Source organism: Mesoplodon bidens (assembly GCF_964165515.1).
Source record: "Mesoplodon bidens genome assembly, chromosome: 5".
Classification (NCBI taxonomy): domain Eukaryota; kingdom Metazoa; phylum Chordata; class Mammalia; order Artiodactyla; family Ziphiidae; genus Mesoplodon; species Mesoplodon bidens.
The window spans coordinates 122,459,044-122,475,524 of NC_138161.1; the positions used below are offsets into that span (position 1 = coordinate 122,459,044).

Genomic DNA, 16,481 nt, shown 5'->3' on the forward strand with positions numbered 1-16,481 from the left:
GACAGTTGCGAAGAGAGGACTGGCACTTTTTTTGTGTTATCTAGGTTATAACAACTTACAATACCTGTGTACCAAGGTATTGAGGAAATTGAGTTGGTAATCAGAGTTGCTTGTGGAGCATTGAGCTCAGGGCACAGGGAATTTGAAAGCCTTGAGGGATATTTCATCAGACTGGGGGGGAAGAAAAAAGAACCCTTCAGTGTTTCCATAAAGCCTTCATCTCCTGTGAAACATGGTTGCTTGGTATATTGTCGGATCGGTGCTGGCACTGTGATACAGCTCAGTTTTTATCTAGAGTCATGGAGGCCTCTGTGTTCTTCTGTTATCACAAAGGTTACTTTAGACAATTGACTGGTTTAGAGGATTTTGACCTTAGCCCAGCCCGGAGGATGTATTCATGTGATATTGGTGTGAAAGTGTGCCCCATTCCTCTGTTCTTGTGGCTGTTTTTACTAACCTCTGTTACAGCACTTAGCAAGTTGGCTTACCCACTGGGTCAGATTTGTCATGCTTGTGGGACCAAAGGGCCTAGCACAGTGCCTGGTGGGCAGTGGGCCCTCAGGTTTTTTTGCTAACAGATTTATTGCCGTGTAATTCACGTACTGTAAAATTCACTCTTTGAAAATGTGTAACTCTGTGGTTTTTAGAATATTTAGAGTTGTACAACATCAGCATTATCTAATTTAGGAACATTTCATCACCCCAAAGGGAAACTTTGCACCTATTAGCAGCCCTTTCCCATTCTTTCCTCACTCCCAGCCCCTGGCAGTCGCTTATTGACTTTTCTGTCTTTGTGGATTTACCTATTCTGGATGTTTCATATAAATGGAATCATGCAGTTTGTGGTCCTTTGTGACTGGCTTCTTTCACGTAGCATAATGTTTTCAAAGTTCATCCATGTTGTAGCATGTAGATACTATACTTCATTCCTTTATGTGGCTGAGTCATAGTCCATCGTTTGGATATACCAAACTTGGTTTATCCGTTCATCAGTTAGTGGACATTTGAGTTGTTTCCTCTTTTTGGTTCTATGAATAATGTTGCTATGAGCATTTTGTGTACATATTTTGTATCTTTTCATTTCTCTCCTCAGTACACTTTGAATGGATGAAAGAAAAGTTTTGGCAACTCCCAAAACTGTTTTGTAAAGTGACCAAGTCATTCATTTTATAGTGAGCTTTCCTTGGTTCGTCTAAGATTCATTGTCTCTCTCTTCCTTTTTTTTGCGGTACGCGGGCCTCTCACTGCTGTGGCCTCTCCCATTGCGGAGCACAGTCTCCGGACGCGCGGGCTCAGCGGCCATGGCTCACGGGCCCAGCAGCTCTGCGGCACGTGGGATCTTCCCGGACCGGGGCACGAACCCGTGTCCCCTGCATCGGCAGGCGGACTCTCTACCACTGCGCCACCAGGGAAGCCCTGTCTCTCTCTTCTTGAGGTGCCTTACTGCAGTCCTCCCACAACTGAATAAATGATTTTTAACTCTCTGATCCAGGATCTAACATGTCCACTGAGGCCCAAAGAGTGGATGACAGTCCGAGCACTAGTGGAGGAAGTTCTGATGGAGACCAGCGTGAAAGTGTCCAGCAAGAGCCAGAGAGAGAACAAGTTCAGCCCAAGAAAAAGGAGGGGAAAATATCCAGCAAAACAGCTGCTAAGTTGTCCACTAGTGCTAAAAGGTACCGCAACTATTGTGACCTCTTCGGTTTCAGTATCAATTTATCATCTTAAGTTCTGTCTTTCTCTTGCATTTAGTCATTTATCTGGGATGTGGACCATGAAGTTCATGGACTTTTCTTTCTTCTTCAAGATTACTTCTTTTTCATGGTTTTAACTGTATGCAATATGAACTTTTTGGTATTTAAAGTCAGTTAAACAGCGTGGCAAATTTATAAAGTACATATCCATAGCATGTGTGTGTGCGTGTGTGTGCGTGTGTGTGCGCGCGCGTGTGTGTTTATGTATTGTTAGGTGAGTATGTATAGGGAAATGCATGTAAAAGTGTGATGGTTTGATTTATGGTTCCTTGACCATTAATATTGTATTCTGTTCAGTAGCAGAGAATAAAGAGTGTGAGTCCATTGAAATAGTTACTGGATGGATGGTACTGTATTTCCTCCTACTCCTGTTAGTAAAGTGAGAAATGCAGGAGTTTAGTAACAAATGGGTCTTGGTTTCAGCGTATTAGGCAGTGGTTCAGTCTTGATACAGATTTTCTTTTTCTGCAGAGAATAGCTAGATCTGGAAGGAAGATATTTGAGTGATTCCCTATTGCCACATCAGTTGCTTATGATGATTGGCATGTCATTGGACTCAGCAGAGAAACCTGCTCTAATATTGTTACATTACAGAATATCTCTTGGTAAATAATTTAAAGGTGAATTGAATTTAGTAGAATCTTGCCTGGTCCTGTGATGGACTGTTCTTGTTTTAATACCTTTTTGATATCAAATAGGAAGTATAAAGAAAAGCAGTCTAAATTTTAGGCATAGTGGAATGTCTGAATGTTGAATGATAGCTTTGTACTTTACTCGGTAGTGTGAATTAGGGGGAACCCATCCCCAAGATTATAAACCATGTGGGCTAGTGGACCTTGTTTCTGTCTGGCCTAGTCAGTCCACAGGATTGGGAAGAAGCTTCTCAGGCCCCTGGCAGGACGTGACTTTCTAGGGAGAGGTGTTAGGGTGACGGTGGGCGGTGAGCAGCCCGCTCCAAGGGACTAGGGTTCTCAGTTTCCCTTTTCCAGACGTGTGCTGCTGACCCCTGACCTCTGTTGAAAGAGCTGTGTGACAGTCAGGTGGCCTTGAACTTTAAACCTTCGAGCCTCTGTACGCGAATATGCCAGCGTGGGCAAAGGGTTCAGTTTGTTTCTGCTGTCACACCACAAATCCAGGAGGCCTCAGCTGGCGGACCTGGTGGCAACACAGAATGCCCTGCTGCGGGGAAGTGGGGGTGGAGTTAGAGCGGATAAGGAAGGTGGGGGTGGAGAACATAGGCATTTAGATGAAGGAGAGGAGGTGGGTGTGGGTGGGTAGGAGGTACTCAAGTACACATTGTGGCCCATGTGAATGGAGAAACTCTAATCAGTCAGTGTCTGATTGGCTCATAATAGCAACTGGTATTACTGCACTGCTGAGAGTAAGAAGGGTCTTTTGAGTTGCTTCCTGGCTGAAAAAAATCCCTCCACTGACAGATAGATTCCTGTGAATCTGTGGTTTTCAAACTGTGATTGATGACCTTCCTCTAGATGGTCTCTGGGTGGTTTACGGGACAGTGTCGGAAGTGACTTAGTCACTTACTATTTGTTTTAAATATAAAAATGCTGCCTCACTGCTAATTTTTTAAGTAAAAAACCGCCCCCCCCCAAAACCCACTACAAAAAACTTAATTCTTCCCTTTTCCTTTTCCCCAATTTAGTTGATAGTGAAGGTTAATTTTGTTTCCCCCACCGTCTCTGCTTAAGTTCTAACAACTGAGGAGAACATTGGGACTCACGAGCGAGCGCAGGGACTGAACATCTTTTTAATTCACCACAGTGCCTAACATAATAGGGTCACGATAGTTTTTTACTGGCTGCCTTAGATCTTGAGTGTGTTGTAGGAGTTGGATCTTCTGTGGAGATTAGAGTCCCAGTACTAACGTGTTCAGAAGATCCAAGTTAGAGGCAGTTTCAAAATAAAATTCTAACTTGTTATTATTGATAAATGATTTCTATTCAGATGAGACGTCTTTTCCAAATAGTGTCATTTTGTGAGCCAGAGTTAATCGTCTGGATCCGGGTTTGATTCTAGGTTCTGGCATTTAGTCTCTCTGTGATATTAGATGCATAATTTAACATTCCTAAGCCTCACCTTTATCTTCTGTAAAATGGGGATAATAACGGTCCCGTCCTCACAGCCAGTTAAAGTCTACAGTGATATTTCTCCAAGTCCATTTGATAAACTTTAGGAAAATGAGGTATATGTTAAACTCTGAGGACTTAACGCTATTTGTTAAACTAGAAAAACTCAGATTTTTATAGTAACTCAAGAAAAGTACTTTGCACATAGATGTTCACTTGCATAAAATGTGCTATAATTGTAGAATTAATAATTAGGTGCAGAAACATGTTTTCTTGAAAAAAAATTTCAGTTTTCATGTATTACAGAGAAGTAATGTTGGATACAGAAAGTATTAAATGGGAAATTTATTTATTTACTTATCTGGCCGTGCTCCACGGCTTGTGGGATCTTAGTTCCCTGACCAGCGATAGAACCTGGGCCCCAGCAGTGAAAGTGCAGAATCCTAACCACTGGACTGCCAGGGAATTCCTGGGAATTTTATTTAAACTATGGTAAAAATTAATTTCTGTCTTCTTCAGAGTTAAGAGGGAGATTTTAGTTATTTCTTTGATGCATTTTTGCTCTTCTTTGGCTTGAATTTGTTTCTTAAAAAATTGGCATTCTCTTATCACGTTCTGTTCTCTCGATAATGTCTGTATCACTCTTGGTATATTTGCTATACCTCTAGTTATATTTGTTTTGTATATATATATTTGTCTTATTTGTAGTTGGACTATGCCTGAAGTAACAAATTTTGATGATTTCATTAAATGGACTAGTCAATTCAATAAAACATCTATTTTGAGCTCTTCATTGAATTGACTGTACTGTCTGTCAATATGAATTTTTAAAAATATTTATTCAATTTATTTATCTACTTACTTATTTGGTGGCACCAGGTCTTAGTTTCGGCAGGTAGGCTCCTTGGTTGCGGCTCACGGGCTCCTTAGTTGTGGCATGCGAACTCTTAGTTGCGGTATGCATGTGGGATCTAGTTCCCTGACCAGGGATGGAACCCGGGCCCCCTGCATTGGGAGCTCCAAGTCTTAACCACTGTGCCACCAGGGAAGTCCCTGTAAATGTGAATTTTAAATCACATTTATTGCATACTACCTTTGTTCAGAATGGACATTGTGATTTTACTGGATAAAATATAATACTGTCCTAGGGATGATACTTGGCTTTAGACTCTAAATTTTTGTTAGGTTGAAAGGTTGATTTCAGTGTACATGTATTCCAGTGTGAACTTTTATTATATAGGCTCATCTAAGTTTGTTTTCCACATAAGAATGAAGTAATACTCTTTATAGATAATCTTTCATAATTATTGTATTTTCTTGATTCTGAATGTGCATTTAAAAACTTTTTAATGTTCCTGAAATCAGGATGCATCTTACAGTTGATGCGCACAATCATTAATTTAGGGTGTCTTAAAAATCAGTGGTCTTTTAGATTCACAGGCACGTGGTACGTATCACCATTCAGAATTAAACTCTAGGTTTATTACTTGCAATGGCTCTGTGTTTTCTGGGTTAATTCAGAGACTACTTTGAGATTTAAAAAATTTTAGTAATTAGTTGCATGATGTTTTCTTCTTGAGAATGAATTCATTTTGGAAGGTTTTGAGGAATGCGGACGGTAGGAGAATATAGAGAGTCATCTAAGTGGATGAAGGTTTTTTTAAAATAATAACTGTTAAGCAAACACCTTTGTGAATTCCCATGTCATATATTCATGTCCTGTTTGGCCCTGAGTAAGTTACTGAATTTTCTTTAGCCTAAAATATGTTTGTCTTTTAAACATGTCAATACCTATACACCGCTTCATTTTTCTGAACCATAAGTCCAATATGTTGGTGTTAAAATGAATGTTTCATATTGCCTCCATTTTTGTGTCATTTTGGTGCCGTTTTCTTCAGTCAAAGCTGAATGAATCATGATTGTGGCCCCCGTCCTCCACTCCCCTTTCTTTTTAGCAGATGACAGTCATGTGCTATACTCTTACCATTCCTGGAACATTTAAGGTATTGGGTGAAGTCTTACAAAGTGAAATTTAGTCTGTATTTTGCTTCTGACTTGACTCCGTAACCATGTGCAGTCACTGACTTCTGTATCATAACGACTAAGGAAGTGGCACTGCTGGACAGAAATTCGAGTTAGGCTATTGCCTAGTTGATTTATGTCTCAAGAAAGAATTTTGTCTTAAAAGTTCTGATAAGAGAGAGGAGAGGTCTTTTTGTTTATTTGACTTAGCAAGATAATTGCTTGTCTTTTCACCTTAGCAGTGTACAGTTACTAACCTTAGTTTCCTAAATGGGGACTGATAAAACGGTAATACTTAGAAAATTCTGTGAGATTTATTTAATTCACTTTTAGTAGCCTAAGATCATCATGTAAAAGGTACACAGTAAGTGTGAATTATTGATACTTTTTCATTTTTCGTCACCCCAAGGGACAGTGCCTGAAATAGCTGCCTTCCTTACCCCGTGTGTCAAGACTGAGAAACTTAATACATACCATGATTACAACTTTTGAGATAGAATTGAATTGCTGTTATTGAAAACAGCAGGACATCTTGCAACCGTTTAAATAGCAATTCTTAGTATAATCTTTTCTGTCAAGAGAAATACAGCCATTCTTTGGTAGCAGTGGCTCAAAATATATTATAGTATATTGACTCACTGCTCAGAATTGTCAAGTTTATCAATTGCAAGTTTATAGATTGCTTTTTGTATTGAATAATTAGATTTAGAATTATAGATATCTGGAGGGGTTTCAAGTTCCATTATAGAATTATGTGACAAAATTATGACATCAATTTTTTAAACCAAACGGGACAGTATAAGTATAAAGCAAGATGAGTTATTTGAAGATCCCAAAGAAGTTCTTTTATGTTAAAAATAGTTTTCTTTGACAGTTTAAGCGTGCTCTTTTGAATGCCTGTTCTTTTGGTCCTCTTATTTTAAAAACACAAGTATATAGATGTGTATACACACACACTTATATAGGTATGTGTGTATATATATATATATATATGTATATATCAGAATCACTTTACTGTACACTTGAAACTAACACAATATTGTAAATCAACTGTACTTAAATAGAAAAATTTTACGAAAATTATTCATGTTTCTGGTAACAGATTAAACAGCACAGAGACATTTTTAATGAAAAGCAACAGTTTTCTGTTGACACACTCTCCCTGTCCCAGTTGCATTCCTTTGGCTGTCTCTGGTTTGTCCTGCTGCTGGTTTTCTGCACAACCCTAAATCATATGCACATACCTACTTGTTGAATTGTTAACTTAAATAATATCTTTTGTCTCCTTGCTATGACATTTGAGGATGTAGCTTGTTCACCTGCTTTCTTTTTTTTCCCTCCTCCCAGTTAATGATAGTTATATTTAAAAGAAAGAGTATTGGTTGTCTTTCTAAACTAAATAATATAGTTAAGCCACTATTTCTTATTCCCTCACATTTCAGCAGTATTCCTTGGTTCCCTCGTTTGTAAAATGGGGATATTAGTACCTTTGTTCTTCTTTCCATCTACTCACACCACCCCATCCACTTTTTGTTGGCTTCTATTAGCTACACCCAATTTCACATCTTCAAAGTTAGTAACGTTTTCATTGTGTAGTGCAACTACAACCTGTCTTCTGCGCTTTATCTGTAAGTAAAAGGCCAATAAACTGTACGTTTACGTAAATATTTAGTGCCAGACCAAACACGGTGTTAGGATTAGATTTCCTCTAAGTCCAGTGTTATGATCTCAGGGCTCCCCAGTGAGTCATAGCATTTAGGTGAAATAGGTCAAATCTTTCTGTTTTATCCCTTAATATCTGTTACATGATTAAAATTATTTTACGTATTAGTTTCCTTCCTGTTCGATCTATGATTTTCTTAGGCAGAAAATGTAATCTCTTCTGGGATTTCTGACTGTCTTTCTCCCCACTCCCCAAATAGTAGGTCTTTTTTAATCTTTATGTACTCCGCAATCCCCTCTTGACCATCTCAACCTGTTTGATCTACACCCATCTGCTTTGTCTTCCAGAAATACACTGAAATTTCTCCTCCTTTGGTGACCACCCCCTTCTCTTTGCAGTTTATTCCTTTTTGCACTTTCGGTATCTCCACCTGCTCCCCCCGCCCCCCATTACCATGGGGTCCTGAAGGAGTGGGAGGTGAATGTGTGTGTTCTCAGTTTGCTGTCTTTAACCTGGACTTACCCATTTTGTTTTCAAGTGCCTGTTTTATTTATATTTTTGTGTGAAATCCACAAAGGGTGGTCTCCTATATCAGATCTTTGATATTTCTCTTATTTAATTCTGGGCCATATGTACTTTAAATGCATATAAACACATCACAGAGTCCATATTAAAAGGAAATCATATGTTCTAATGATAAGAGGTCATGGAATTTGTCCTAGTTAGAACCTCTTCATTTTACAGGAGAGAAAATTGAGGCCTAAAGAGAGGGAGCAGGTGTGAGCAGTCTTTTTGCCCAAGAATCCTCAGTTAATGGGATAGCAGAATTAATAGGTTTTTGGGCTTTAAATTTGTTAGTCTTACTCTACTTCCTAATGCCTCCCCAACCCTGAGTCACATTGCTTAGAGAAGTGACCATTATATCTGGACCATGCGCTTCATTTGGGAGGTTGGTGGCAGTCCTTCTGGGGGATTTGCACCAGTTCTGAGCTTCCGTTTGTTGTCTTGAAAAAGGCATAGAATGAAACTGTTTGAGAATAAATGTCTTTGTTAAAATTCTTATTTTTCTATGGTACTTTTAGTCACCTGTCATTACCAAAAGAACAGGCATCCAGCAGTTAGTGAATCTCATATTTTAAAACCCAGGCAGAGGAGAAGAAATGGTTTTGAGAATTTAAAAAAATTAGGCTTAACAAAGCCTGCTTTTAATAATACATGGATGATAGAAGGTTGCTAAGTATACTCTTACAAAACAGTGTAGCACTGTTAGCCTTTGTATATGTATAGGGGGTTAGGTGCAGTTAAAAATAAAAGATGAAAATAACTCATGAGGGCAAAAACACGTTTTTAAAATAAAAGTTCTTTTTTCCCCCCCTTTGCACAAAGCTCATGCAGTTACTTTAAAATGAAGGAATTCTAGTAAGCCTTATTGAAACTTGAAAGCCTCAACTTGCTCCAACCTAGAGGCTTCAGGGAATAATACCATTTATACTTTGATAGCGGTTTTGGGTTTTAGAATGAGATCCTGATAATCCTTTCTTCACCAGTTGATTGGCTCAGTCAGGATGCTTGGATTCAACTTAATATGATCATTTTTCCATCCTATATGGAATGTTCTAGTACAGATCAGAAGTTGGAATGATCCATAAATAGTGTGGCAAACATTTCCAGTTTAAACTAGAAATTTTGGTTAGTGTTAGCAGTGGCTTAACGAAGTTTTCATTGAAGTCATAGTGTTGCTAACACAGGCTGCAAGCACCGATGGTGGCCAGTCTCGTTACTCTTTGTAGGCGCATTGTCAAAACTGTGGCAGAAATGACTACTTTGTTGGTATTGTATATGATGATTTATACAGTATTAGTATTTCAAATTAAAAGCATACAAACAGGAAATACTAGTGTAAAAGTATAATTTTAATGAAATATTAAAAGAGTGAAGACATTTTAATGTAACTTTCTTTGTCTTTATTTTGAAGAATTCAGAAGGAACTTGCAGAAATTACATTGGACCCGCCTCCCAACTGTAGGTAAGTACTTACGGATTTTTATTTATTTGTATCTTTTGCAGAAGAGGTAATTGAACTGTTGGTCTGATGCGCAACTATTGTTGTTGTAGCCTGATTAGTTAGTAAAAACATCATTGTGGTTTGGACTTTAATGACTGTGGAAGACAGTGGTGGTGGTTGTCTCTGCAGAAATGGGATATTCCGCAAGTATGTTTGCAGTGGTAGAGTGGCGTCACCAAAAAAACAGTAACGCAATAACAGTAAGGTAGTGAAATTATAGGGTAACAAATACAGTCACCTTTTAGTGGAAGAGGCGTGAGGGTTTTAAATGATTTCTTCAATGGTGCAGTAACAGCGTGGCTAAAATATTTGCTATTTGATAATTATTCAATTGTTATCCTGTTGGAAATTGATTTTTAAAAGTGCTGGAACATTAAACAGTGTTCTTCATGGTTTACATTACTTCTTGTCGTCATGGCTTGTGACTAAGTCAGAACGGGTGATTGGAGGCAGGTTGAATTTAAAACGCTCTCTCCTTTATGACCACACACCCTCAACTTTCTGGTCTGAGTTTACTTGTAGGAAGTTAAAGTGCTTGCCCAGAAATGATTAATGATGTGCAGGTACATAGTGGAAAGAGGAGAGAAACTATCTCCCACCTTAAACAGTATCTTGCATCTGGTGCAGTAGTTGCAAGATGGCTGTTTGGCTGTTTTAAGACATTTCTTTCTGTTTTGATGTGAGCTCAGTGTTGAAACCAGGCCAGCGTGGAGTTTTTGTCGTTTAAATTGGTGGTGGTGTGCATCAGAGGTGAGAGGGCAGGTTTCCAATATTGAGTGCATTGTTGGGTGTGATTTCTGATTCCACTGAGTTTGTTTTTATATGAAAGCAAAGATAGCAACTATGGTTGTTAGTGAAAGTGAAAGTTTTGCAGATGGATCTGTGGCTAGTTGACAGCTATTTTGTGTAGGAAAAATTCTAATAAGACTTAATGTTTGTGGTGAATTTAATTTGGTTCTTTACATGAGAGTCATATATAGTATATAAACTTGCAATAATAACATTCGAAGAAAGTTTCACTCAGCTAGAACAAATGATTCTTTGTTAGGAAAAACTGTTTAATAGTAAGACTTTTTTTGTCACACTTAAGACTATGTTACATCAAAGCTGTTTCAGATGACAGATCATTGTTTAGGCTTTGGTGGCCAATTTGTGTAAGTGGATTGATTTGTGGAAAAACTTCAGTTTGAATTAAACTAAAATCCCTTGTTTCTTAGGATAATATTTGTTTTAACGGTTTGAATCTTTTTTTTTTTAATAAACTGTGTTTTACCTCATATTTTTGTTACCTTTTTACAAACAACTGAACTGGTAAATATGTGAACTTAGTTTATACACTTCCTTGCTTAAATTTTGACAACAGATTCTTTGCAAAATAAACTAATTGCTTTGTTTTGATGAGCTTGTTTAAGGCTCACTTTTGATAAATGAAATCCACATATAATATCATGTGACGATTAGACTGTTTGCAACTTTACTATCATATTATTTTCTAATGCATTAGTCTAATTTAGCCTTGACTTACTACAAATAATAATTTAACTTAGATTAAACCAATATATTGTAAACATGCATGGAAACTGAAGAGTCTGTGAAAGGAATTACATAATGGTTATTATTTAAATAAATAATTGAACTATAGTTCTATTTAATGTAAAAAAGAAAAGCTTAACTATGGTATCATCTGAAATTTGGGGATTTACTTTTTCATTGAGCCTTAGTTAAAGTATCATTACTGGTTATGTAAGCAAAATATATGTAATAGTTTTACATTTAAAAATGTAGATGTCATACATAATAAGCCCCTCCCTCAGACAATTTCAGGAAAGACACCTACTTAGTTTTATTTTCCCCCCATTTTTATTGAGATATTGACATAGAACACTGTAGGAAAGATACCTTGTTTGGTTGATTTGCTGGCTTTCGGAAATTTGCAATGAAATCCTTTTAACCATGTGAAGATTGGGTAACTAAATTTGCTTTAGAAGCAAGGACTATTGCTAAAGTGTCTTTAGATCCTTTTATTGATCCCCAAATAGTTGATTGGACTGATCACGCAGACGTGAAGATCATGCCCACCTTCATGTTTGTGGTGCTCCCCCGTGGCAAAGGATCCGCTGTGCTGGGGCTGGCTGGGAAGTGGTGATCACCCCCAGGTTCCCTGCGTGCTTGCCTACTTCACTTAGACGTTCATGTGCTTGTATTGAGTGGATTGCTGTGGCCTTTGGAGTTTGGGTGTCAAATATTTGATTGTGGTTTATAGTAAATCTGCCCATCTATATTTCAATGAGAATGTGGTCACTATCTTCAGAAAGAGAAGGTAGAACAATTTTGGTTGGACATGTTTTTGGCACAAGGTTAACAGTGCTTTTGTGGTTGATTTTCTAAAAGTGCTGTGCCGTCTTCATGTGTGTCCTACTGACTGTAATGAATTAGTTTATAGAAGTGTAGTAATTAAAGCCATCTGCCTGATAGAGTCAGAATCCCCGGTCGCCTAAGTATTCCCTTTGTGTGTTACACTTCCTGGGACACGTGCCTCTCACAGCCCTGCTTTTTGGTGGCTTGGGTACTTGTTAACTCACTGTCGCAGGTAAAGATCATGTGTGGGGAAGCATCGGTGCGTTCAGGCAATCCGAGTGGAGAAGGATTTTATCTGTTAGCTGTCTCGGTGAGGGTGGGTGTGTGTCACCTTCCACTTGGAGTGTGGTTTATTCTTATTTTCTGTAACTTAAGAGGCTAGTACCGCCCAGCTCTGTGTGTATGTCAGGTTAGAGATGGGGCTTGTGGGTCTCAGTGCATCTCTTATGTGATGTCCGGGTAAGCAGTTCTTGGATTTGTATTGCGGGAACTAGCATGTGTTTATCCTCTACTGCAGTATTGTTTAAGTTTTTTTTTCTTTCTGGTTTTGAACAAACTTAATCTTTTAAAAGAGCATGCACAAAACACTTTGACAATAAGTTACATTATTTCTTCTTATAGGAAACACCTGTCTATACATTTTTTGGTTTTCTTTTCACTTTTTTTTTAATCATCTTTGAGGTAAAAATGCAATAATACTGTCTTCTTTTTTGGCTGCGTAAAATTAATTCTTTTTTATATTATAACATTAGAATTAATGTTTAAAAACAAAACTATGATATATCTAAGATAACAGTTTGTGTTCATAAAATTTTAAGATCTGTAGGGCTGTGGGCATAGAAAATTGTACATAATTTGTGTGAAATTCGGTTATATACTTCGAGTAGTCTCTGTAAATAGAATGTATTTTGCTTAGTCTTATTTTTTTTTAATAAATTTATTTATTTTTTGGCTGCGTTGGGTCTTTGTTCCTGCACGCGGGCTTTCTCTAGCTGCGGCGAGCGGGGGCTACTCTTCATTGCGGTGCGCAGGCTTCTCATTAAGGTGGCTTCTCTTGTTGCGGAGCATGGGCTCTAGGCGCACAGGCTTCAGTAGTTGTGGCACACAGGCTCAGTAGTTGTGGCGCATGGCCTTAGTTACTCCGTGGTATGTGGGATCTTTCCAGACCAGGGCTCGAACCTGTGTCTCCTGCATTGGCAGGTGGATTCTTAACCACTGCACCACCAGGGAAGTCCTTAGTCTCAGTTATCATGATTGATATCATAATTGACCCATGACATTTGCAGGGGCTCTCTCCTGAGACCGCTGCAGATCCATGAATGTTTTGGTACCGCCAGCTGAGTTGGAGGTGCTGGGCTGTTGGCTAGAGTTGCTCACGACCTCAGTGCCCTGCACACCAGCTTAGCTTGTAGATGACTAAGTTGTGACTTTCAGGACTCTTCACAGTTGTCAAAAACACAGATTTTAAATCTGTAAATGTGTTAGTGTTTTCATTTATATTTCCCTGAAGTTAGTGGAAAACTGGCAGCTAGCTAGAAAAATTTCTGCATTAAAATAAAAATTTCTGTCATCCTAAGGATAACCTGTTTCTCTATATTACAGAGAAAAGCTAAGTTAAAATTCTGTTATGATCTGATACTGCCCAAGTTTATATTAGCTTTATGAGCATGGAGCTGACAGAGATCCTTATTACTTCTTGGAAGTAGAGACTGTGGTAAAATGATCCATTTGGATTTGACTTTTGATTTACTAATTGAGCAAATAAAAGGAGGAGATACTAAAAAAGAGGATGTAATTCAGTTATATTAGCAGTTTTTACTCTTATTGTTATGTTTCAATTATCTACTCACTGAACACAGGCTCTGCTTTATTTTTTAATTGTAACAGCTTTATTGAGATGTGTAATTTACAGTATAAAATTCAGTGGCTCTTGGTGTCTTCACAGTCTTACATCCATCACAATCGGCTTCACATTTTGGCCGCCCCAGAAAGATAACACCACATCTTTTAGCAATCACCCCTTTCCCATTCCCTCTCAATTTTGCCACCGCCCAGCCCTAGGCAACCATCAGTCTACTCTCTGTCACCATAGATTTGCCGTCTGGACATTTCATATAAACGGAATCATACAGTACGTGGCCTTTTGTGACTGGCGTCTTTCACGAAGCATCATGTTTTCAAGGTTCATCCATGCTGTAGTGCCATCCGTACTTTATTTATTTTTGTCTCTGAATAATATTCCATTGTGAGGAGGTACTACATTTTATCTGTCTGTTCATCAGTTGATGGATGTTTGGATTGTTTCCACTCTTTGGTTATTGTGAATAATGCTGCTCTGAACCTTTGTGTACAGGGTTTTGTGTGGACATTTGTTTTCATTTCTCTTGGATATATACCCAGGAATAGAATTGCTGGGTCATATAGTGACTGTGTTTAACCCTTTGGGGAACTGCCAGACTGTATTCCAGAGTGGCTGCACCATTTTACCTTCCTCCCAGCAGTGTATCAAAGTTCCAGTTTCTCCATAGCCTCAGCAATTGTTATTTTCTGTCTTTTAATGATAGCCATCCTGGCAGGTGTGAAGTAGTATGTCATTGTGGTTTTGATTTGCATTACCCTGTTGAATAATGGTGATGATGACCATCTTTTCATATGCTTAAAGGACATTTTTATATCTTCTTTGGAGCAATGTCTATTCAAATTCTTTGACCATTTTTAAGTTGAGTTTTGTCTTTTTGTTGTTGAGTTGTGTTGTTTATTTTGAATACAAGTCTCGTATCAGATGTATGGTTTACAAATATTTTCTTTCATTCTGTGGCTAGTGTTTTCACTTCCTTGATAGTTACTTTTGAAGCGCATAAAAGTTTTAAGTTTTGATGAACTCCAGTTTATCTACTTCTTCTTTTGTTACTTTGCGCATTTGGCGCTATTTCTATGAACTCATTGCCTAATCCAAGACGAAGAAGATTTACGCCTACAGTTTTCTAGTAAGAGTTTTTTTTTAGTTTTAGCTTTTATATTTTGATCTCTGATCTATTTCGTATATGGTGTGAGGTAGAGGTCCAGCGTCCTTGTTTTCCTTGTGGATACCCAGTTATCCCCGCACCATTGCTACAAAGACCATTTTCCCCATTGAATTGGCTTCATATCCTTGTTGAAACATCAATGGATCGTATATGTGAACATTTATTTCTGAACTCTCAGTTTTATTCCATTGATCTATGTCTGTCCTTCTGCCAGTACCACAGTCTTGATGACTGTATCTCTGTAGTCGTTTTGAATCAGAAACTGTAAGTCGTCTCATTTACGTTTCATTGTTTTAACTCATTAGTTAAGGCATTGCTAGAACAGAGGAGGCCATGACTGGACATACACCTGACTAGTGTCTCACCTTCCTGTTGATGAGAGCCATGTAACAGAGGAAAATATATGTTCCAGATCCTAGTAACTGAGACAGCATGTAGGAAGACTGTGTGTGGGGGTTAACAGTTTCCAAAACTATATTACAGAACGGGAAAGCATTGAGGTAGACATTGGGGTTAGCGTCTATATAGGTGTGAGCTCTACAAAGAGCCAGCAATGTGAAAATCTAATGATTGTCCCTAATTATTTTTCTCTTTTTGGTTACTATAGTAATATGTATGTAGCATTTTGTAGCTTTTAAAGGATTTTTATATATGATGCAGTTTAGTCTTTCCTGTGAGGCTCCTGGGATTAAATAATTTGCCCAGGGTTGCACAACTAGAAATGATTGATTTGGATTTGAACCCAGGTTTTCTGATCTTTCATCCTTTATTTTCCAACATGTGTGAGTAGATAGAGAAATACATTAAAAATTAAATTTGTGGCTAGCTATTTGTGCTTCAGTTAAGGGGAAAAAAAACAAAAAAAAATCAACATGCGAGGCAATCCAAAGTATCATTTGTACTGTGCTTGATTTATATTCCTGAATTCCATGAAACAATATTTAATTGGAACATTTTGAAAAGTAATTCTGTGAGTGTAGTGATTTCTATAACATTCCCTTGTGTGTGTGTTCGTATGGGTGTATATGTCCGTGTTATGTTATTATTACCGGCACTGGTCCAGGTAAAGGATTTCTTTACATTTGACAGTTCCTAATTCGGGGTCTGCACTTTTAATGCCAAATTGTTTTTCCCTGTTACTCAGGCTGATTCTAGGTCATGTTCCCCTACGCTTCAGTATTTACTGAGGGCTTAATATTAGATCTGTGGTAGGACAAGTATAGCCTGCAAGAAGATATGCAGATGCAGTTCCTAATCCTACAGAGCTGGTTACAACTAATTGAGAGATAAGACATAAAATGCTTAAAGAACCAAGACCAGGAAAATGATGGCACTGTTGGCAGGAACTGCCAATATCTATGGGCTCTGCAAATCTTAAAATTGATCATGCTTCCCCTCTTTACTTTGGTAGCCCTGAAACTGTGAGCCTTATTTATTCTTCGATTTTAGTATTTAACTGCATTTTGTGTAGAAACCTCAACTCTGGTTGTATTTTATTTTCTTACTCTT

At 38.0% G+C, this 16,481-nt stretch overlaps 1 protein-coding gene across 2 annotated transcripts in view; it reads left to right on the forward strand.

Moving 5' to 3' along the window:
* The window catches only part of LOC308618136 (ubiquitin-conjugating enzyme E2 E2), a 349,746-nt gene that overhangs the window by 4,669 nt on the left and 328,596 nt on the right, over nucleotides 1-16,481 (forward strand). For both annotated transcript variants that reach the window (XR_014015969.1, XM_081235585.1), the window contains exons 2-3: nucleotides 1,493-1,676; nucleotides 9,499-9,549. Coding sequence is in view for 1 of the 2 variants with exons in the window: in XM_081235585.1 (XP_081091711.1) it covers nucleotides 1,501-1,676; nucleotides 9,499-9,549 (227 nt within the window). In the remaining variant the exon portion in view is untranslated. The remainder of the gene's footprint in view (nucleotides 1-1,492; nucleotides 1,677-9,498; nucleotides 9,550-16,481) is intronic.